This window comes from Leopardus geoffroyi, chromosome A2 (genome assembly GCF_018350155.1).
Source record: "Leopardus geoffroyi isolate Oge1 chromosome A2, O.geoffroyi_Oge1_pat1.0, whole genome shotgun sequence".
In the NCBI taxonomy this organism is placed as follows: Eukaryota; Metazoa; Chordata; class Mammalia; order Carnivora; family Felidae; genus Leopardus; species Leopardus geoffroyi.
In genome coordinates, this window is record NC_059331.1 from 144,899,647 (window position 1) to 144,922,977 (window position 23,331).

Consider the following 23,331-nt stretch of genomic DNA (forward strand, 5'->3'; position numbering starts at 1 on the left):
ACCACTTAGGCAACTGTGTTCAATGTGCCGACCCTTTGAGGCCCCTTCGTTCACATGCCTCTCAGCCTTTGGGAAACCCTCATTATGTCTCAAATCCCTGGCATATTTGGAGGAAAGCACATCTTTTTTGTTGAAAGGATGAATAAACCCCTAATCCCAATAGGCACCTTCCTTTCCACTTTAGTTGTCTGTCATCGGCTGCCTCCTCCCTCATTACCTTGTGTCCTGGCAAGATAAGGTTTTGGCATTTTGCTGGTACTCTCCCACCTCTCTTCTCTCGTGGACTCCATTGAAAAATTGTTGATTTTTTCCCCCAGAGTTCTAAGAGCTCCAGTGTGTGTGCTTCGTGTTTTTAATTAAAAAACAAACAAAAAAAACAACCTTATATACAGCTGACCCACACTTTGTGTTGACACTCCTGTACTTGGTTCCCCCTATTAGGGTCCTCGTATGGGCTCCTTTGAGAGTCTGATGCATCATTTCTTTTCAGCACCATCCTAATTTTTCATCCCCATATTGACTTTCCAACATTTTCTGTTCCCATTTTATTTCAGTATTTCTCACTCAGCTGGCTGCCTGAATTACTTGGCTTGATGGGTGTTCTAAACTTAAGGTGGGACTTTTGACTCCTTCAGAGAATCTGTCTAGTATCCTTTTGAGGTATTTCCAAGATACTGAGTCATTATTGGGACCCTTCTCATTTTGTCTCCTATTCTAGCTTGTGTATTTGATATGACACATCCAGTTTAATTTGAAGTGGGCCAGAATGTGAATTTCCTTAGTGTTCTAAGAGGTCTTCCAAGTGGGGTTTTGCTGAGCTTGTTATGGGCACTGAAGATGAGCTGGTAATGCTTGGAGTCGCATCAAAGCCTGGCTGTGTGCCTTGTTTTCCTTGGATGTCCAGACCCGGAGGATATCATCTGTGTACATTCTCCTAAAGTTACCAGTAACTTTATTTAAAAATGTAATATTTTAAAATTTCCTAGAAACTGTTAGAATCTGCAGCTTGTTGCAGGAAAACACAGAAGTTATGTTAGCTCAGTGTTGGGACTTTATTCCTTTAAGGCACCTTTTACTTCTAAGATTTTGTAATTTCAACATAAGGATGTATATATTCAGAAAAGAAATTGATGCCCTGGCTTGACTGTTGGAAAGCAATTGCATCGAACAGTCTAGTGTCTGAGCAGACTTAAATGAATTTAGATTCATTCTGGACATACATAATGAGGTTAGGGTTATCTCGGGAGAAAAAAAAAGGGCAGGCTCTCCCTTATCTTTTGGTGTGTATTCTCTGTCTCACCCGGCACACTGCAGACTTAGAAACCTGGCGCTGTCCCCGTCGTTGAAAGGCGAGCACAGCCTGCCCCTGCTGCAGCTCCGCCGGGGCTCCTTGTCTCCCCAGTCTCCACACGGACTCATTTTTCTCATTGAACAAACCTTGCAACATGCCCTTGCCTCAAAAATGAAAACAAAACAGCTAGTGCTCCTGCCTTGCTGACTTTTGCACGTCTAATCTCCAAACCCCATAAACACCAGCCCTCGATTAAAATCCTATCGAATAGCTTTTGTGTTTACCTAGTATGGTTGACAGCTCCCTCCCTGTTGCAGACTTCTCTCTCCTTGAACCTCTAGGAAATCTGTGCTGGCATTGCCATCACAGACCGGTCAGAAGGCTAGAACTTGCTCTTCCCTGGGCCAATATCAATTAGCCATTTCAGAGAGAAACTGAAGTAACATTCTCTCTGGGTGATGCAGTTACTGGGGGCTGAGAGGGGCTTACTAATGTCCGTGCATCTCCACTGAAGGGCTTTCGGTACCACTGACAAGAACCGCAGGTACCACAGGAGCTGCAGGTCTCCTACTCCTGATTTAACCGTAGCAGCTCCACTTTTTCCCTGACTTACAGGAGTTTTTCCCCAAAATTTTGATAGGTGAAAAAAAGAAATTTTCAGCTGTTTCTTGGAAAAAATACAAAACTTTTGGACAAGGTCCCTTCTCTCTGTATGTTTAATTTAACTGGCATTTACAGTATTGGTTCTGAATGAAATGTGAAGACTTAACTCACCAGCACTTTCCATTGCTATGTTAAAACCTCTGGCTTTAGGATTCTGAAATGGAAGAGCTCAGCACTGCTGGTTTGACACAGTTCCGATTTGCTAAATCTCTTAATAAAAATCAAGTTTCATCTCTATACCAATCCAGTGAGAAAATTGATGTTGAGTTGTATGTTTTGAAATTTTAAAACTAATAAATCCTATCACAGTGTATAGATTATATGAGTTAACCAGTTCTCGAAGAAAACAAATCATTCCTCTCCTGGGAATAGTTGTTCAAGGCAGGTTTATCTTGGATGTGATGGCTTTGCATTCATTTCTTCTCTCCATTCTCATTTTCTTGAGTATATCCTGGGTCCCAGGCATTGGGGATAATAGTAATGAAGAAAAAAGATAATAGACTCAAGCCTTACAAAGCATGTAATCTCAGAGGGACCGACATTAAATAACTTTAATAATACCTCTGGATATTGCGATTTTCCTATTTCTTCTCTTTTCCTCCTGTTTTCTTAGCCCCTCCTCTTTTCTCCCTGTCCGTTATTAACACTGCCTGCCTTACATCTTCTTTTATTCTATCTCTCATTTCTATTAAATTTTCCCATGAGAACATTTCCCTGAAATTCATCTCTTCTATCCAGCCTCTGTTCTTATCTTTTTGATAGTTTAATGGTACAGCTTTAAATAAACCAAGATTTCTCACTTTCAATCTAATGACCTCAACAAATGAAAATTTCTCGTTGAATAAAACTAGGTCCTACTGAATATTGTTAGAAACAGAGCTTTGATTGAAAGTTTTCTTCTTTCCTTTACTGTTTAATCGTAGAATTGTGTAATCGGGGTGTCGGTGGGTTTTTAGCCCGAGTATCCTAGAAAGCTGGAGCCAGGTGAATGATCTGTACTCCCCACTCAGCTGCACTACGTCATGCCTGTGCAGGTTGGAGGCCAGCACAGAGGAAGGGGCTGTTCTTTCTCCTCAGTATCCTAGCGGCGTCCTTTCTTTTTTTGACCCTGGAAGTATACACCCGACTACATGTTGTCTTTGCAGTTAGGTGTCATGGTTATGAGGTTGTTCGTGGGATTCAGCACATGTCAGTTGGGGGGTGGTTCACTGTTGGGGAATAGGGTAGACTTGCTATTACAAGTAGATGCCGTAACGGAAAATGCATGAAAAGAACTGGTGTGGGGAAGTGATTTGACGATCCAGCTGAATGTGGGGAAATTTAGCTTTTCCCTTTCTTCAGAGAAGATGATGCACTCAACATCCAAATAGCAGTAATCAATCTGCATTTAAAGCAACACAAATGGCTACTTCGAGAGAGCTGTGTTTCCAGATAGTTTTCTCCCTCAGGATATTAGGAGGATCTGCTCAGCCTCTTTATTGTATCCTTCTCTTCTCTCCCTGCCCCCAGTTCCTTCTGGTAGAACTCAAGCTGTGAGATATCTTGATGACCACTGTGAGGGGTTGGGGACGGTTGGAACCCATTAGGGTTTTTTTTTGCTATGTTATACACAAAGCCCAGGCTGGTTCTACAGGTCAGGGTCAAATAATGAACTCATAATAAATCTTCCTCGCCCAGTCTTGGCTGTAATCATTGGTGTGCTCTGGTTATATTCATTCAGAGGAAGTTCTGGAGTTATCTTTCTAGGTAATCTGATTTGTCTGCACATACCACAGAGTGGCTTACCTTCTCACTGTCCTCTTGGCTAAGAGGCTCGTGCTCCTTTCACACAACACCTAAATATGTGGTTTCAAAATATGTTTCAGACATATTTCAAAAAAAATTTGAAGATTATCTTATTGGAAATGTAATTTTAATCCAAAATGAATTGTAACAGTAAAGTGAGAACACTTGACATTGACCCTTGACTCTTTCGAATGCCTTACAAGTTGACTCCCTAACCCACTGGTTCTCAAAGTATGATCTTCCGACCTGCAATGCCATGCTCACTTAGAAACTTTTTATAAAGGTGAATTTACAGACTTCCCCAAAATTTCCCCCACCCCAGACCTATTGAATCAGAAACTCTGGAGTTGAGTCCCAGCAATCTCTTAGAACATACACCTTGGGTGATTATGGTACACACTAAAATTTGAGAAGCACTGCCCAGTTCCTGACCACTGTAAAATAAGTCGAAATAGGTGTCCTTTTATGGAAGATTAATAATCTTTATTATAATTGGAATTAAGATCATGGTTCTCAGTAATAGAGAACAAGCCAGGGAATGGAGAAGCTTTGGATTCCTTTGGATTCCGCTGCCTCATAGGGCCTTCTCTGTGATCACAGCCGTACTTGTTCTCTGTCAAGCCAGGTAAACAGCTGCCTATTCCCTTCGACTCTTGTCTCTGTCCCCTTCTTCATACTCTGCATTCATGGCTCCTTAATTTGATTCCTTCAGGGTAGCCTCCACCAGCTCTTGGCTAATTTAATGTGAAGTCATCTTGAGGGTTGCTGTGCTTTGCTTGATTTGGCTCATCTGCAATGTCAGGTGGTTGAGTGGGTTGGAGAGCTGAGTCTCTATTACCAACATCCCTATCCTACTTTTGCTCTAATCCTTGGAAATCTCTCAGGATGACTGTAGTTGGAATAATTAATCACTGATACATCAATGTGAAGAATTTTATAGCTGTTTGTGAAGAGGAAATCTGCTTCATAGTTTTCTTTGCAGGATTCTTTGCATCTAAATTTCTTATAAACTCTCTTGTGCACTTTTGTTTTATCTTAGGCTGCCCCTGACTCTCCCCCTCCAGCTTTGGGCACAGAAGTTCAGAAGAATTACTTCCCATTCCTCTTGCTTCTGCGTCAGGTTCAGAGAGCCAGATCTCTAGTGGAACAGCAATGAATCTTTCCTAGTAGGTCCCAGTAAATGTAGCTCACATTGGAAAAACCATTTTCTAAACAGTGAGTCTGTTGCTTTTCACTCAGTCAAAAGACACATTAAAACTTTCTCTGATTTTTTTTTTTTCATGTTACAGTGACAAATATTTCATCAAGTACATTGGGGATAAAAACAAACACATGGTTTCGTGGGGATCTGGATGAGCAATTAAATCATTACAAATATAGTTGTAAGAGTGGAGATAAGGTAGGTATCTGGGAGGCATAGGGAAGAAGCACCTAAATCAAAGAGGTCTTATCCCCTGAGTCCATGAGGTGAGGCATGTGATGCTGGTTCACCTTGGCAAAAGGAGATGGAAACCACTATCAATATTTGTTGCCTAATGACACAGTGTATGTGTCCACTTGTATGAATTTATCCTAAAGAATGATTGGGCAAGCACCCAACAGGTTATTTAAGTTATTCCTGGGGCACCTGGGTGGCTCAGTCGTTGAGCCTCCGACTTCTCAGGTCATGATCTCACAGCTTATGAGTTCGAGCCCTGTGTCAGGCTCTGTGCTGACAGCTGAGAGCCCGGAGCCTGCTTCAGATTCTGTGTCCCCCTCTCTTCTGCCCCTCCCCTGCTTATGCTCACTCGCTCTCTCTCTCTCTCTCTCTCTCTCTCTCTCAAAAATGAAAAGAAAAAAAATTTTTTTAATTTTAAGGAAAAGTTATTTCTCATGACATCATTTATAATATTATATTCACATAAGCAGCTAGCAATAGGTGATCAATTAAATTATGGAGTTTGCATCCATGTGATGAATTTATCTTCAGCGATTAAAATGATGTAAAAAGTAACATAAGGAAGTATTCATTTCGTTATCATTTCTAGCAGAAAAAAGAGACTACAAAACTATTCCGCAATTTTCTTTCTTTTTTAATGTTAGTTTTGAGAGACAGAGCATGAGTGGGGGAGGGGCAGAGAGAAGAGAGAGACATAGAATCCAAAGCAGGCTCCAGGTTCTGAACTGTCAGCACAGAGCTGGATGTGGGGCTCGAACTCACAGACCACGAGATCATGACCTGAGCTGAAGTCAGACGCTTAACTGGCTGAGCCACCCAGGTGCCCCTATTCTGCAATTTTCTTGAAGTATAAGTGGATGGGTGTGTATATCAGCACTTAGAAACTATGTCAGTGGTGCTTCCATCTTGGAATAAAATTATGGATCGTTTCACCAGTTTTTATTTCTAATGGCCACGTATTGCCTTTGTGATCAAGAAAGTTTTAAAAGTAGTTATCGTTGGGGCAGTTTTGAGCTGTCATTGCTTCTGATCTGACCTTTTTTTGTGGCCTTGTCCTTTCAAAAAGACTTTAGACTGATATTGACCATTTCTACCCGGCTCTCTCAGTCCTTTGGTCCTAATCTAGGACAACAGAGTTTGCTTGTGTTCCCCGGCAGTCTAGCACTGGGATGCCTCTTCTCTGATAGTCGGCTGACATGGAGCTCACCATCTGCCTCCCTCCCCTACCCCCCTTACCTAAGCTCTGCAGATCTGTTGTCACGCCTGGCACAATAGCGTGTGTCTTGGTTTCTTCTTATATTAGTTTTAGATGAGATGATGGCTAAGAGTTCTTTGTTATTTGCTTTAATGCCTCATAATACCTACTGACTCATTAGTCTGCCTGCCTCCCCTTGACCATAGGATTCAGTTTTCTCATTTCCAGTCTGTGTGCTCTCCATCTTTTCTGTCTCTCTTATCAGTAATTCTGATTTCGTTGAAAATCCAGCTGCATAATCTTAGCACTCCCACCTACCATTGTGCACCTGTGCCTGCTCTGTATCTTATTTCCTGAGTGTCAGGACCCTGTTGTTTTCTCCACCTGCCAAGGAACCAGTAGAAAGGCCAAAGGAATTGTAGAAAGGCCAAAGGAATTGTTTATCGCTGCTGCGTTTGATTGATATCTATATTTGGTTCATGCTGAAACACTGTATTCACCAATGTGACCTCAAGCACAGTGAGAGGTGCTTTAGAAGTTTAGCAAGTTATTTACTCTTTGTTCTGCTTTTTAACCTTTTCTGTTGGAATTGTTTTCTTTTCCTTTCAGTCATCTATCCGGTATTGTCTGGTAGGAATTTCATACAACCCTGCCACTTTGTTCTGTTTCATTGTTTATGGTGATCAGAGCTTTGCTCTCACTTCACTGCCCATCTCCTCTAGTCCTCGACGTACTTCTGCTTCTGTTCAGAGGCCAGGCTGTAAGCTCCTCTGCCTGAACCATTCCAGGGAGCAAAACCAATATGCCTAAGAATGGGAGCATAGATCATGAAACTGTATCCAAGAGAGTCAGCAAGCCTCACTCTTTTGCCCTACAGTCACTTGGGCATTATCCTGGTCTCCAATTTGAAATATTTTCAACATTCTGCATTAGTCAGTTACCAGTCATTTGTTCAGCTTTACTTGGCAAACAATAACGGAACTAGATGACCCTGAGTTTATAACGATGTGAACATAGCCTCTGTGTCAAATACCATCACAAATCTTACGGACAGACTCCTAACCCTCAAAGGGCCGGAAGTCTACCTATAAGAAATGAAGAGGAGCACATGGTGAACTTTGAAAGTACGTGTTACCTTCCATGATGGCGTGCTGACCCGAGTGACACGCGCACTCACATTGATAAAATGTAATGACTATATATATTTGAGTACGATTCTACCATCCTTTCATAGAGACGCCCAGCATACAAAGTGCAGCTTACCTAGGACCCCAGGTTAAGTATCACTGATGTGGTAACTGATTAATGCTTGGGGCGAGCTTGTTGCTACGGATGCAATATAACTCTCTTCATTCTGTAGTTCAGACCTGCCTGGGCACATGTAATGAATAACTTTCACTCATGAGGCCTGAAGACAGTGGGCCTACTTGGATGGGAAGGAGTAACACGGGAAGCATGTGAAGACATAAACTGCGAATGTATGGTAGAGGCCCACAAAAACCAAGCATTGTATTTCTCACTGGACATCACAGGCCGGTGGTCTTTGTTTTGGGTGTAAAAGGAAGGCAGCAGAATGGCGAAATGGATTTTTCTGGGGAAGTCGTGCAGCAGTGTGTGCAGTCAAATCAGCGTGACGTGCAGTATCAAAAGGGATTGAGCCAGTGAAAAGTTTCCTGATGTTGGGGCGCCTGAGTGGCTCTGTCAGTTAAGCGTCCAGCTCTTGATTTTGGCACAGGTTATGCTCGCACGATTTGTGAGAGCTGGCTCCATGCTGGCAGCACAGAGCCTGCTTTGGGATTCACCCCTCTCCCTCTTTCCCTCTCAGCTCCTCCCCCGGCTTGTGTACACATGTTCTCTCCCTCTCTCTCAAAATAAATATTGAAAACAAAACAAAAAAAAACCTGTTTAATTTTCCTGATGTTATCTTGGAATAAATTGCTGAGGACCTGGCACACTAGGGTTACAAAAGGGCCAAGTGAGTTCAGTTAGGACGGAAGAGGGGTGCCTTGGTGGCTCAGTCGGGTGAGCATGTGACTCTTGATTTGGGCTCAGGTTAAGATTGCACGGTTCGTGAGATGGAGCCAGAGCACGCGGTCCGCTTGAGATTCTCTCTTCCTCTCTTTCTGCCCCTCCCCTGTGCACAATCTCTCTCTCTCTCAAAATAAAGAAATAAACCAAAAAAAAAAAAAAAGAGGGAAGGAAGGAAGGAAGTATTGGGTGTAGGTGATGAAGCCGAAGCAATTAAGAAACATTTTGGTTCCTAGTTACCGAGAAAGTGTTGTTAAAGGGAAATTGTGGGTTCAGGAACTCCTGATCTCTCTCACTTCTACAACCTCCCTTGCCTCATCATCCCCCTGCTACCTCTCTGCTGTATGCCATTTCTATAATCCACCACTTTGTTTTCTTTAGATCTCTTTTATGTATGAAAGCAGTTGTTATGAAACTGTGTGGGAAGTTCCTGTTCCCCAGAAAAATTCACGTGTGTAATTCTACCATTTCAGGGTAGTTTATAGATAGTCCCATCCTAAGTATGAGGCTCATTTAAGTCCCCCACTTAAGAATTCCTTCTTTTTTGGGCGCCTGGGTGGCGCAGTTGGTTAAGCGTCCGACTTCAGCCAGGTCACGATCTCGCGGTCCGTGAGTTCGAGCCCCGCGTCGGGCTCTGGGCTGATGGCTCAGAGCCTGGAGCCTGTTTCTGATTCTGTGTCTTCCTCTCTCTCTGCCCCTCCCCCGTTCATGCTCTGTCTCTCTCTGTCCCAAAAATAAATAAACGTTGAAAAAAAAATTAAAAAAAAAAAAAGAATTCCTTTTTTTTTTTAAAGTTTATTTATTTATTTTGAGAGCGAGCTAGTGAGCGAGTGGGGGAGGGGCAGAGAGGGCGGGAGAGAGAGAATCCCAAGCAGGCTCCACACTGTCAGCACAGAGCCCATTGTGGGGCTCGAACCCATGAAACTGTGAGATCATGACCTGAGCCAAAACCAAGAGTTGGATGCTTAACCAACTGAGCCACCCAGGCACCCCCCCACCCCAACTTAAGAATTTCTGATGAGACAACTGTTTTATGATTGGGTCAGGTTGAGTCTAACTGTAAAGCCTTGACTTTCTTTGTAATCACTCAAAAATATACATTCAAAATAACAGTCTACCACCATTGATTTGGAATTAAGACTGTGGTCCGTTTATGGCACAGGATGAACTGTTACATGTCATAACTGCCTTGGAGAGGTTTGGGCCCTAGGTTTTTCTGCCTGAACATGGAATCCCAAAACCTTAGAGCAAACTCTGTTCCTTTGCATCAAGAGTGATGATATTCTCTGGGGTGCCTGGATGGCTCAGTCAGTTAAGTGTCCGACTTTGGCTTGGATCATGATCTCACAGTTCGTGAGCTCGAGCCCCACGTTGGGTTCTGTGCTGACAGCTCAGAGCCTGGAGCCTGCTTCAGATTCTGTGTCTCCTTCTCTCTCTGCCCCTCCCCTGCTCATACTCTGCCTCTCTCTCTCAAAAATAAACAAATATTTAAAAAAAAAAAAAAAAAAAAGAGTGCTAAGATTCTAATCCTGTGGTGTTGAGGCAGTGGAGGTAATCTCAGTGTTCTCACCTGTCTTTGCAAAGTTCATGTTTTTACTTCTAGTAGGGAGATAGTAGCATCTCATACATGAGATTTTCAAACTTTGCTGTTTAAAGAAAGGAAAGTGTTGGGGCACCTGGGTGGCTCAGTCGGTTAAGCATCTGATTCTTGGTTTCAGCTCAGGTTATGATCTCACGGTTTCAAGAGTTCAAATCCCAGGTCAGGCTCTGCACTGGCAGCGTGGAGTTTGCTTGGGATTCTCTCTCCTTCTCTCTTTGCCCCTCCCCCAACTCATGCTGTCTCTGTCTCTCTCAAATATATAAACAAACTAAAAAATAAAATAAAATAAAAAGGAAGAAAGAAAAAAAAGAAAAGAAAAATGTTTTCCAGTGACTGGAATGGGATTCCTCTCCAATACTGTGGCTTCTAGAAGCACCCTAGAAAGCTGAGTTTTCATCCCTCTTCTGCCCTGTTACCCCTTTGTATGTATGTGGACATATACTCCCTTTTCCTGTCTGGTGATGATTTCTGTCCATTATCAACACTGGTTGGCTTTGCCATATTTGTACTGCTGCTTCTTGGAGACGAAAGCTTCTGCGAGGAGCAGGCTGTGTTCTGCCCCACTGCTTCCTTTCTCCTGGCTGGCCGGAGCACCAGCTTGCTTTTGTGAGAAAGCAGCTATTAAGCAGACACAGCAGGAGAAAGTTTAGAAGTCAGGAGTTTTCATTCCTTGCCTAATGAAAAGGGATGTTGAGCTGTGGTTGCAGCCTGCAGGGAGAGGGAGAGGGAGTGGGAGTGTGGGGAGGGGAGTCAGGTGTGTGCTCTGTGGAGTAGGTTTCAGTGGAAGCAAACCTGCTATTTCACTACCGTCCCAGGTCTCAAAGACCAAGCTTCCCAAACCTATCCCAGGGAAACCTGGTCACATGAGATGCAGGGAGGCCCCACTGAGAGGTAGTGACAGAGCAGTGGAAGCTGAATCTCCCCTTCATTTACCATTTATGCAGTGGTTAACAGGCAGTCATGTCACTGTCCTTAGAATCCTGTAACAAGATGTATGTTCTATGTCCTTCGGCAAAGAACCGTGGCAAGCCCGCTACTCTTGGTGTTTGCTCTTTTCCTCTTTGAGGCGCATACATGAATTTCTACACTGGGCACTTTCCCCGGATGCTCTCCTGAGAAGCTCTTGCTGTGGCATCAGGCTTGTCTGCAGGGATGCCTCCCAGGTCATTTCTGGAGCAGTTTGAGAACAGGAGCCAAAGCAGCCTCAGCACAGGGGAGGAGACCCAAGCTGAATTAGACCATGTAGCTAATTTCTCAGAGAACCCTCGTACTTTGCAGCCTGGGTCCGGTGCACCACATCCGCTTTAGAGTGCTTCCTAGGTGGGCATTATTTGACTCAGTGTTTACAAATTCTTAACTTTCATTTTGCCACTGTTTTCTTAAGAGCTAACAGAACTGTTGCTCAGTTTATATATGATGATGTTAAAATACTGCTTTCTTGCTGCCTCTTGAATGTGCCTGAAACTGATCTAATTTAGCACTCATAAATCTGGTAAGATTAAGCCTTTGAAGATTTTTCCAAAATCAATGTCTAAATGCAAATAAATATCTGATAGGTAGAACATAAAGTTTTTCTTTTTTTCAAAAATTTTTATTAATACTTAATTCTAAAGAATTTTGTTTTTGTTTTTGTTTTTGTTTTTTAATGTTTAATTTTTGAGAGAGAGAGAGACAAAGCATGAGCTTTGGAGCAGAGAGAGAAAATGGAGACACAGAATCCAAAGCAGGCTCCAGGCTCTGAGTTGCCAGCACAGAGCCCGATGCGGAGCTTGAACTCATGGATTGTGAGTTGATGACCTGAGCCAAAGTCTGACACTTAACTGAGCCACCCAGGCGGCCCAAGAATTTTGGTTTTTAAATGTCACATGTACACTATTATTCATGTGTTCTGGCTTTAGGGTACTATTTTTTCTCCCTCAAGCATGGTGAATCTTGGTTAAGTCCTGGATTTCTGCTTTGGGCACAAAACTACTTTGGGGTCACTAAAGGAAAACAGAATGTTTGGTTTATCACCTCACTGCTTTTGCCTCGAGAACCTTTGTTTTCTAACTTACTGCCCAGGCCATGTTCTTTTTTCCTTGTAGTTTATGAAATGCTCTCCAGCCCCCTTGAAAGGCCACAGGTTCAGCCGTGCTGTCACATGAACCCGTCTGTTTATAGGGCAGGTCCATTTATTTTGGTTGTCCTTGTTGTTAGAAGAGGATAAGGCTGTAGGCATTTTGTGGCCCCAGAGGACTTGCAAAAGGCTTAGCAGGCCTCGCCTTAAAGGAAGGTGAGTTATAATCAGGGCTTGCCTGAGCTTGCCTCGCCTCACTGAGGCTTCTTGTTCTTAAGGCTGCTCCTTTGAGTGTATGGTAGCAAAATGAGGAAAGTCTGTTGGGGGCAGAGGCTGTATGCTGGGCTTTGTGGGGTAGAAGAGTCACATTTGTTGCTGGCTTGAAGCCACTGATTTTCCATATAACCATCCTCCTGTCCTCAGCCATTAGATTGCAAATCCCAAGGTTCTAGAAGCATAGCTTGAAAACCAGCCCCGTTGTGGTCACTTAACACATTCCCTGAACTATAAATTACTGGACTAATTTGCAAATGGAAAATTCTGACCCATTTGCAATTTCTAAGGCTGAAGCCCTGGATTCAAGTTCAAGAAGAGCCTTGGGAATTCAGGGGAACAATGAAGCGCTTTCATTCAGTTAGCAGCGCAGGTCAGAGTGACTGTTCTGCTTTGCTTTTCCTGTTCAACATCTGTACTTTCATTTCTTACCCTCTTCATGGAATAGAAAGTATAGACGGTAAGGAAACCATTGTTCTTTCGGAATAGAAGGCATTTCAGATTAGTTGAATGGGAGATCCCCAGGGTTGGAGGATGGGGCAAGTGGTAGATGGTAACAGCTCAAGTATATAAGAACTAAGACAATGCCACTTCGCACAGAGAAACAGCCACCCCATTTGATTAGTGTGATTTAAAAGTTAGGACCTAAAAGTAACCCCTGCTGAGTACTGGCCTTTGCTTCTTGTCATTAATAAGTGACAACCTGAGTGGGGGAAGGTCCACTGTGGTTGCTGGTGTGTAGTGTGAAGGTCCAACATACTTGTCCTGGTCTGGGCAGTTTTCTCTGCACTTTGGAATTCAAAAATTCTAAAAAGGCTAGTCTGCAGAGTGGATACACCCCCCGAATCTCTACTTTTTATTCTCTAAACTCAAAAATGTTACTTGCTTTGGCCTGGAGTCTGGCAGTAGAGAGATAGGTCTTATCTAATAGTGTAGCGCGGTCTTGTTCCCTGGTCCTTCACTGTTACATGAGTGATCACACCCAGTGATGCTTAGGCTTCTGTCTCTGAAGCTACCACTCAAGGGATTAGGAGGTAAAAGATGAGAGATTGCAGCAAACCAACCAGTGGTCAGATGTGTGACAGAGTCCCCTGCTAAATCCGGTGATTATAACCTGTAACTGATTTAAAATGAGGCTTAATGTCAATTATGTAGCCTTTGCTAATTTTCCCCCACCGTTAGAAATGACTTCTGTACAGTGTTTCTTCATTCAGGGCAACTTATCTTTTTACCTGGGAGGAACTTATTTCCATTAGAATTGGAACACTAGCTGCATATTTTGCATTTAAAATGTTTCATGTGATTAAACGCAGAGAGAAACATTATTACTTCTGTTTCTTAGGAGTGTGCTCTTCCAACTGATTCTTCTTTTGTGCCTGGAACAATGCCTTTAATTTGGAAACAAGTTCAGGAGCTCTTTCTGATTGCCAGTCACACCGTTAGCTGAAACTAGCCGCCAACTACTTGTAACTGGGCTTAGCAGAGCAGGCTTGTCTTCTCCCCTCCACCAAACGCTCCTGTGGAGACTGGCTCCTCAGCAGTGTGCAGTGTGACTTGTGTGGTGATAGACCCTCCATGTGAATGACCTCTCTTCTCACCCGTTTTTCCCGCCCTCCTACCCCTTCCTGATGTGATTTGTATATTAATCGGGTTGTCTCTAATTCCTTTACAGAGCTATTAAGAATGGCAAAGGACTGCATAGCAAGAAGGAAGTGCCTATCCACCGTGTCGCAGACATATCTGGGGTGAGTTGTGTCCCTGAATAGAGCTGTGTGGCTCAGAGGCGCCAAGAGCTTGGCTGCTTACTCACCAAAGGACTTCAGCTTATGTGTTTTCTGTAGCTCATTTGTTTTTAGACACAGAATGTGAATTTTTCCAGGGCTGCTGCTTATCATCTATGGAGATCCTGTTTTATATTCTGAAAAGGCAGAATTCAAACTAGGGCATAAAACCTCCGTCTATCTCTTCACCTGAATTGGTACTGTGTTGCTTTTCCATTTTGTTTTAATGATTAGGAGATATTAGAAGATATTTCTTCCCAATTGTAGTAAAAAAAAAAAATTGCCTCCTTTTTAAATCCCTGTTTAATTCCCCAGATGACTGGAAAGTCTTACTGGGAAAAGGTCAAGTGTAGATTTTAGGACAACCTTAAAAATTAGTTGTCATCTCCTTATGGCTTCTTTTCCCTCCGGTTGCTTCGAAATGGGAGGAAGGTGTGTGCTTCCTGTGAGCTAATACACACAGATGACACAGAAGGATGGAAGGCACGAATACTTTTGAGCTCCCAAAGGGCTGTGTCCAAATGACTACTCAGTGAATAGGACTTTACCCTTGCACGTTTAGGATCTCTTGACTGAAGAAGATACCTTTGTTAGTTGAGAGGGTTTATTCATTTATTCAACAAGTATTTGAATACCTGCTGTGTCTGAACTGCTCTGAGCACTTAAGGATGTAACAATGAACAGAACTGATAAAAGTCCTTACCTGCAAGTGGGGAAGGGAAACAGCAGTGTCAGGTAGCAGCAATGAAGAGAAACAGAACTGGGTAAGGGAAGAGTGAATGGCTCAGGTGTGGATTTCATCAGGTGCCCAGGGAAAGTTCGTTGGCTCATCACTTCACCTTCTGCTCTTGGGACACACACCATCCATTTCAACTCCACAGTAACTTAACAGTTAAGGAGGGGATCCAGGTCATGTGTAGGGGGCATCACATCGCCCAGGGGAGATGACAGAGGAGCAGCTAGTAAATCTTAGCTTGCATTCTCAGGGAGCTTGCCTTGGGCACCCAGAAGAAAATACTCCTATAAACAAGCTTCTAGATCACAGCCTAGCCCACAGCAGTGATGGATTAGAGTGTATTATCTTCTTGTTATGTTGTGTTCCCAAGCCTGGCTGAGACTTTGCTTGTTGTTCCTTGTGATTGTGTATTATAAATGTGTCTGGCCAGCAGTCCCTTGCCTAGGTATAGCAGTACCACGTTCATTTTAAGCATTGGTATTCCGTTGAGCTTTTCTTACTCTGTAACCAGTCACTGCAGACTACAGAGTAAATAGTGTTCCCTGTGTTGAGTAGACTTTTGTTAAAAAGTTGTGCCTCTGCTTAATGAGTGAGGTATGTTGATAACGTTCTTCGTAGCTAAGATTCCTCTGAAGCCCAGAAACCTGGTGGCTAAGGTGTATCTGCTAAGGCTCCTTCTTAACAGGTGTGATTCCTGGCGTGCTGGTATTAGGCCTGTTTTCCCTGTGGCTTACCTTGCTGAGTTATTGTTGGCATATGTAATAATTGCTGCATGTGTCTCTTGTGGCATTCTCAACAATATTTTCCTTAATATTCTTTTGTTGAAGATGTTGGAGTAATCAAAGGGCAATTTTTTGGCTGTTCAACTGCAGGGAGAAAGAAGTTATAAATAATTGTTTTGGAAAACACAGTGGTGACTCCTTTATACCCGGGCCAGATGTGCCCATCCAAAAACTTATGTCAGCTCTACACTTCGAGGCTTTCTGGAAGATGAATTAAACCTTGGGGATATTGTTCCCTTTTGGCCTGTGGAGTTCATGTTCTTGCTCAGATTTCCCACTGGCAGTGAGGTAAAGTCCTCGGCAGGTATTTGAGACGGAGGCACATTTGCTTCAGGGCTGTGCTTTTGGCACCTGCCAGCGTGGTGTCCTGATGATCTTTATTGCCATCTTTAAATCTCATGTTTATACCTTGTTGTGTTTTGGTGTTTTCTTGTGTTTTCCTTTTTGCAGCAACGGTCTTAATGAAACTTGTCTTCATTTTTTTTCTTCCTATTTTTTCGCTCCCCCCTTCCCAACTATAGCTCATTTTTATACATATCTTTATTTTCTTTTCTGTATTGATATTGGAGAATTTGTTTGTTCTTACGTTATTTAAAAATACATGTGAGTTGTATCTCCCTCAGTTACTGCATAAATAAAAAAAAAGAGAGAAAGCTTGAACAAGTGGGAGAAAGTGAAAAGGCTGTTCCATTTAAATAGATGTCAGAATGACCTTGTCTGCCTCCATCACACATGATTCAGCTCTGAATACAGGCTTTTTTTTTTTTTTTTTTTTTTTTTTTTTTTAGTGCCCTCTGTAATAGAGGAGTTTTTCTCTCTGTTTCTAACCTCCCCTTCTTTCCGCTACCGTGTTAAGTATGTGTGTGTGTTGGGTTCCCTTGTGCCCTTTAAGTGAGATGAATGGCTTTTCAGCTTCCTGAAGCACGTTGGCCACGTTACTGTCCAACCGACAGGTGAGTGCATAGGGTCAGACAGGCAGATAGCTTACAGGTGGATCAAGACAAAACACCCCCAATAAGGGCAATGAAATACACGTGTGTATAATGGTTTTGTAAGAGTTTCTGAATCTTTTTTTTTTTCTTTTTTCTTTTTAACTGGGTCTCTTTACCTTTCATTGCTCCCCCTCTTAGTTGCGGGTCATGATAAATGGAAGTGTTTGTTGAGGTGATCAGACATGCAATATACTGCCAAAATAGCTTAGTATGATCCGATATGTATGCATAATGCCTCTTCTCATCCCAGTACACATCCTTGGAATGAAAACAAAAGACATATATAAGCTCATCACATTTTGTCTCCTAAACACACCCAAGAAATGTGCTATACAGAAGATGTTGCGTCATGATTAAATTTGTTCTAGGCTTCATGGTCTCCAGCTTTTAGCATTGAGTTTCTCCCATTGTCCATACCTCTTCTCTTACATTTTCAGAGATGGTTTCATCGTGCAAAAGTCCAGAGAGTATCTTAACAGGCCTTGTATGAAGACTCAGCACGTGTAAAGCCACTTGGCTGACTTCCTGTGGTGGGAAGGGAGTAATCAGCACAGGAGTGGGAAGAAGAGTGTCTGCTTTGGGCAGAGAGACACTGGCCTCTGGGCAATGAAGCCAGGAGTACTTTTCGTATCTGCTCCTTCCGGGGCTGGACTGGATGCCTGCCTAGTGGCCACTTGACACGTTTTTCAACTTTGTGTTGTGCTCCACCATTAGAGCCTCTTGTACCAATTCCCATATTGTGACCTTGTTATGGTTTTTTGATTTTTGTAAAATGTTGTTAGCTCCCAACTTTTGGGTAGTTCTTTTCTCTGTTGTTTTCTTGTTAATACAGGGGATTCTTGCCATTAATGTCAGCGGAGTGCTGTATTTTCCACAAGGTACACGCATCTGTGGATACCACCAACTGAGTGAACCCCACCTTTTGGACAGGGGTTTGTTAAACTTGGCTTTTCTGCATCATTTGCATCTGGTTTCAGGGTAACCACTAAGGTAAAAAATACGGCCAGTCTGGTAATTTGGATCCTGAAGAAATTACTAGTTTCCTTTATTTCTCATTTTTCAAGATGAAGGAAGTGTGGTATTTTAAGTCATTGTTGTCCTTTCTGTAATCCTCTGGTTTCCCTCGAGGCCAGGATGTTCCTATGAATTTGAAACCAACTAAGAATTTGACAGACTTGGCACTAGATCTGATTTGATTTGGAGGATGGTTACGTGGTGGTTATTTCACTTTGTAGGTTCGCGTTTTTATTCTTCGAGGGGTTTGTTTTTCCTTGATCCCATCTCCACTCCCTCCCTCACCGGCAGACAAAAGTTGGGATGTGCGTGTCAGTGGAATATAAGGCTGTTTCTTATCTTAGGTTTGTTACTGTTTTTGCTTGTAGCCTGCTCTGTAATAAATACGATCTCCTGCAGATACAGAATGTAAAACAGGCAATAAAATGGGGCTGGTGCGTGGCTTACTGTTGTTCTGGTAAATCAGACAAATCAATTACAGTTCTGAGGAGCTCCCCACTCCTCAGGTTGCAGCCAGCACACTACTTCTTCCTGCGCACCACCCCCCCCCCCCCCCCATCTCCTTTTCCGTTTGTGCGGGACCAGTATTCAGTGAGTCACACTGTCTGTTTCCTCTTCCTCCATTTCCTGCCGTGTCTGTTCTTTTCCTCTCTGGTGTGTGAGGAGTCTGGAACTCTGTTGACAGCAGTGCGAGATGACAGAGCCTGGGCCAGCCTCCTGTCCTCTCCAGTTGTACTTCTGCAGGTCCCTGGGATAGAGTTTCCCTTCTCTGAATGTCTCTGCCTCTTCATGATACGGGGTCATGGCAAGTCCTCTGTTCATGTGGCTGTTGTTTGCTCTCCTTCCTTGCCTTCAGTAAACCCCTGTGTCTTTTTTTTCTGTTAGCTGCTGCTGTGTTCACTTGGACTTTGGTTCCTTGCTCATGTTACACACGCACTTTCTTATAACCTCGTCTCTCCATGATGATTTCGTTGGACGTGCATAGTATGAATGATAAGAATTTCCTTAAAGCAGGGGCCTGGAATGATCCAAAGACTAGCTCTGGGGGTAGGAGATAGAGTGTGAAATTTTGGGGTCCCTCTTGCTGTAGTATATCGTGAAATGAACACTTGGGGAATTGACCAATGAGATTCTAACTTGCAAATATAAAGGATCAAAGTGTTCCTTTAAAATAAATAAATCGGATTTTTTTCCAGCATCTCCTCCTGACCTTTCCCATCAGCTCCTAGTTTTTCAGTGCCTTTTTGTACTTGAATAGCACTGTCCTCTTTCCCTTGGGGTATTTAAGCTATCCTCCTTTTGTAAACCACTAGGGTCTCTTTAAAGAAGTAATCTTTCCCTAACTACCCATAGAGTTGGGCATCAGTGGAAGAGGTAAATAATAATATTCTTTTTGGCTAAAGAGAAGTTAAAACTGGTTTGTCCACTAAGAAGGTGAAAGCCGCTCCCATCACCCAGAGACTTTGTTAGTTAGGTCTGTGTTAAATTAGTTTCCCTTTCATGTCTTACTGGCCCACGTTGTTTAGATGGTATTCTTGTATTATTCCAGTCTTTTTTTTTTTTTTTTTTTTTTTTAATTTTTTTCCAACGTTTATTTATTTTTGGGACAGAGAGAGACAGAGCATGAACAGGGGAGGGGCAGAGAGAGAGGGAGACACAGAATCTGAAACAGGCTCCAGGCTCTGAGCCATCAGCCCAGAGCCTGACGCGGGGCTCGAACCCACGGACCGCAAGATCGTGACCTGGCTGAAGTCAGACGCTTAACCGACTGCGCCACCCAGGCGCCCCCCTATTCCAGTCTTTTACAGCTACCTTTCTGTTCTGTCTCATCACTGTACCTTAATGGCACCATTGCTCATTTCTTGTTTGTTTTTTGTTTCCATAGCCCTTCCCGCTTTTACTCTCCCTTAGCCTCAAATTTCATTCTGATGTCCCTTTTATACCAACCACACAAGGCCAAGGCCTATGGTTCTGCCCCGTGGGCTTCTGTGACCTGGAGGGTTGCTTAGCACTAGAGCTCTATTCACACCGTAGCCATGGCCCCACAGCTGGGCTCTGCATTTGCCACCCTGGGGAAATCCCATAGATACCCTCCCTGTCTGCTGAACTTGTTCTCTAGAGCAAGCATGATACGCTCCGTAAACATGATGGCCCCTTGTGGGGAAGCCATGATTAGTCCTGGCGGTGGGTTCCCACAATTGTTTTCTCGCATCTCTCCTGTATATTTGGAAGCTCAAGTTGTTGCCAGTTTAGGGGAAGGCACCACTCCTCTGTCCCCTTCTTCCTCTATTCCCATTCAAGGTTCTTGAACTTCAAGTGGACTGCAGTATGCTGCTCACTGACTTGGATTCTCGCAGCACAGAAACCTGTACCGCAGCCTCCACAGCACAAGGTACCTGTGATGCCAGAGTGGCAGCTACTCTAGAAGTGTCTCAGCTACTAAGGAAGCGAAGGGTCTTTTCTTTTCTCTTCGCCTTTTTCCTCTCCTCCCCTCCAGAGATGGATGTTGTTAAGGTGACCTTGATTGTGTCAGGGTAGTTGGCTTCAGCTAGCTGCTCTCCCTAACAGTTGAGGGCATCGCTTCATTGTCTTTTGTCCATTGTCCCTTTCAGCCATAGTCCTGTGTGGCCACTTCAGGTTTTTTGAAGCTCTCTATTCAAACTCCCCAGAACTGCAGGGGTGTCCCCTTCTCCTTCTAATGAAATTCGAAAGCATTGGGCATCGGAGAGAAGCCTTTCTCAAATTGAACAAGTTTCTCAATAAAAGCCTGGAAAGAAATGCTGGAATTGTTTCAAGACTGTATTTCAGCATTTAGCAGTTTGTGATGTTATGTTTAAGGCACCTCCTTTGACCAATTTAATCCACCTCTCACTGAGTTCTGTTCCTTTTATGTGTGCATCCATGGTTTTGTTAGTGGCGATAAGTTTTTTTCGTTTTTTGTTTGTTTGTTTGTTTGTTTGTTTTGCACCATAGGGCACTAAATTTAGGACGTAGTATCTCACCTCCTTTAGTTGAGAGTGTCAGGAGAGATTGTTAAAGACTTTGGGACAGGCACAACGATTACTCAGTATTCTTTCACTGGAATGCTGAGTTCTGCCTGGTAATTCCTTTGAGGTTATCTGATTCTGTCAGATCTGCTCCTTTGTAGCTGGGCTGTTTTGTACCTCTGCGGAGAGAGAATGTAACTTGTGAAGGCCTGATGTAATGCAAATGATTTCATTCTTGTACAGATGTGGTCCTGTACATATGACACAATTGATTTCTACCCTGTAAGAGAAATGGTTTCAAATGTTACATTTTCACCCTGTGGTCTTTCACTCTACAGTTTTGAGTCTTTAGAAAATTAATCTCGACATCCTAGTTGCATATGTTTATCCAGTCCTCAGATTCTCTTTTGAGTAAGTTGTAATGTCTTATTGGTTCCCTCATTAATTAGTGGGTAAAAATAAAATACTTGATGTTTTCATTGTATATTTGTATTAAAGTCATGATTTCCCCTTTTTGAAAATTATTCTTTCAAGAGGGGAAGCAGTTGTAGAAACGAGAGAAATAAAAAAAAAAACAATTTATAAATTGGGCATTAAGAGATCAATTATGTGCTTTGAAAAGTCTTTGTTTTATTACCTGCTGTATACCTAGAAATGTGAAGTGTCCTTTGGTTGTGAAAGTAATTTGTTTTAAAAAGTTCTAAAGTGAATGTCTCTTTCATCTACAGAATGCCTGGTTCCATGCCTGTACCTTACTTGGCCTACCATTTGGTTCACCAGTAGGCTTTTCTTATAGAAATTTCAGGCACCATAGCCAATTGAGGTGTAGAGATTGGACATTGAAGACAGGGCACAGTTTGACATTTGCTGAGTGTGTCCCAGCTGTGCAATTCAACACCTCTGAAGAAATGTTTGATCAAGTGACTTGCCCAGAGGTGGAACACTGTCAAAGACAGTCATTCTTTATTTGTTGCTTCTGAGAGTAAAGTTTCTTCTTTCCAAAATAATCACACTTGATATGTCACTGCACTGAATTCTGTTTTCAGGAAGTTTTCTGCCACAGATTTTTCTAGTTCCCGTCTGATTCCTTATTTAACTTATGACTTAACACAGAGGAATGCATGCAACTGAGCCTCTTAGAAACAGGGTCCTAGCCTTCAATCAAGTGTCCTGAACTATAATAATGACTTTTTACTTTCTTCCTTTGTTCAACAGAAGGAGAAAGGGAATTGAGGAAGTTCAGGAGCACTTTTTTCCAAACAAAATGACTTCTCTTTCCAAAGGGGGTGGCCTGGAGCCTAGATTTGGCTCTCACTGGTTCATGCTCTCGAGTTTTCCCATTCGTTGGGTGCATGTGGATCTTGTTCTTTGATTCTATTTCATGGATCCAAAGTGGTTAAATGAGCCCATTACAGGCTCGGCTAAATGAATGTTCGCGTATTTTGAAGGCAGTTGATAGAATTTTTGCTTCACAGGTTCAGGTGTGTGGTTGGGTTGTCTCCTCTGTCCCCATGGCTGCTGAGTGATGTGATAGATCCTGAAATGTTTCTGCCCAGCCCTGGCTTCACTCTCCACTTCACCATCATAACACTACTTAGCCCTAGATTGAACTCATTTTGCCCTGTGGCTGTTGCTTATATAAACATCTCAAAGTAAGTCATTTTTACTAACATAGACATTGTGCTTACTCGTATTTTAAGGCTTTATTTAGCACGCTTCTAACATATTCCCTAGAGAATATGTTGTACAGAATTTCGGACACTCTTTGCAGTGTTGACGTCCGGATAAATATCCTTGAATCAGGGCTCAGGGTCGGCTTGAAATTACCTAGTAATTTTGTGCCTCAGTTCTTTAGGAAATGGTGTTTTCAGGAAGAAATGATAAAAATTCCTAATACGGTATCAGCTCTGGGAGGTGTCTGAGAATATAAGCTATTACCAAGGTTCTGAATTTGTCGTTCTGTTGATAATACATTACTGCAGCATGTCCAGATACTTTACCCACTGTAGAGACCGTTTATTTTCTTTTACGTCATATGCAGTCTATCCCTGTTTCAGTTTCTCCATTCCGACTGACTTTGTTATTAATTGGCATTTCTTGAACAGCATTTCTTCTTCTGGGAGTGCTGTCTCTTCTCTTCTCCTGACCATGCCTTTCTCCTCTTCCACGGTATCTCTTTTCTCCCAGGCAGTTTCCCCTTTTTATCCTCACTGCCTTCTGATCATGCCTTTCTTTAGCATTTCCATAATCACTCATTACCATGATATTGTGTTTGTTGGTGTATCGATTGTTAACTATTCTCAACCTGACGCGTGCAGTGGTTTTCCTCACTCGTTTCTAAACTCCTAAGAAGGGAGATCTTTTTTGCATCTCTTCACAGAGCCTAGTTTAGATTTGATTTGCCAAGCAGTGACCTAAGGCAGTATGATACTGTTTTGGGAAAAATATGTGACCCTGGCTACTTAGTATAAGGTTAACTGTGGTGGTTAGTACCTAGACAGGCTAGTAGCAAGAGTACAGATTTATTAGAATATAGTGACGCTATGGAGTCACGAGCAGTAGCATGGGTCCAATATCTGATCGCCCAAGCTCAAATCCTGGCTCCGTTCTTATTACTTTGCCACCTTGAGGAAGTTATTTAACCCCTCCATGCTGTGGTTTTTCCACTGTAAAGTGAATAATGCCCTTACCTCAGTAGGTCACCGTGTGA

The 23,331-nt window shown here is 42.8% G+C and overlaps 1 protein-coding gene across 1 annotated transcript in view; it reads left to right on the top strand.

Annotated features, from left to right (window-relative positions):
* Window positions 1-23,331, top strand: part of SND1 (staphylococcal nuclease and tudor domain containing 1) — a 427,290-nt gene that overhangs the window by 238,631 nt on the left and 165,328 nt on the right. Inside the window, exon 14 of the mRNA XM_045495517.1 lies at window positions 14,002-14,074. Coding sequence (XP_045351473.1) covers window positions 14,002-14,074 — 73 coding nt within the window. The remainder of the gene's footprint in view (window positions 1-14,001; window positions 14,075-23,331) is intronic.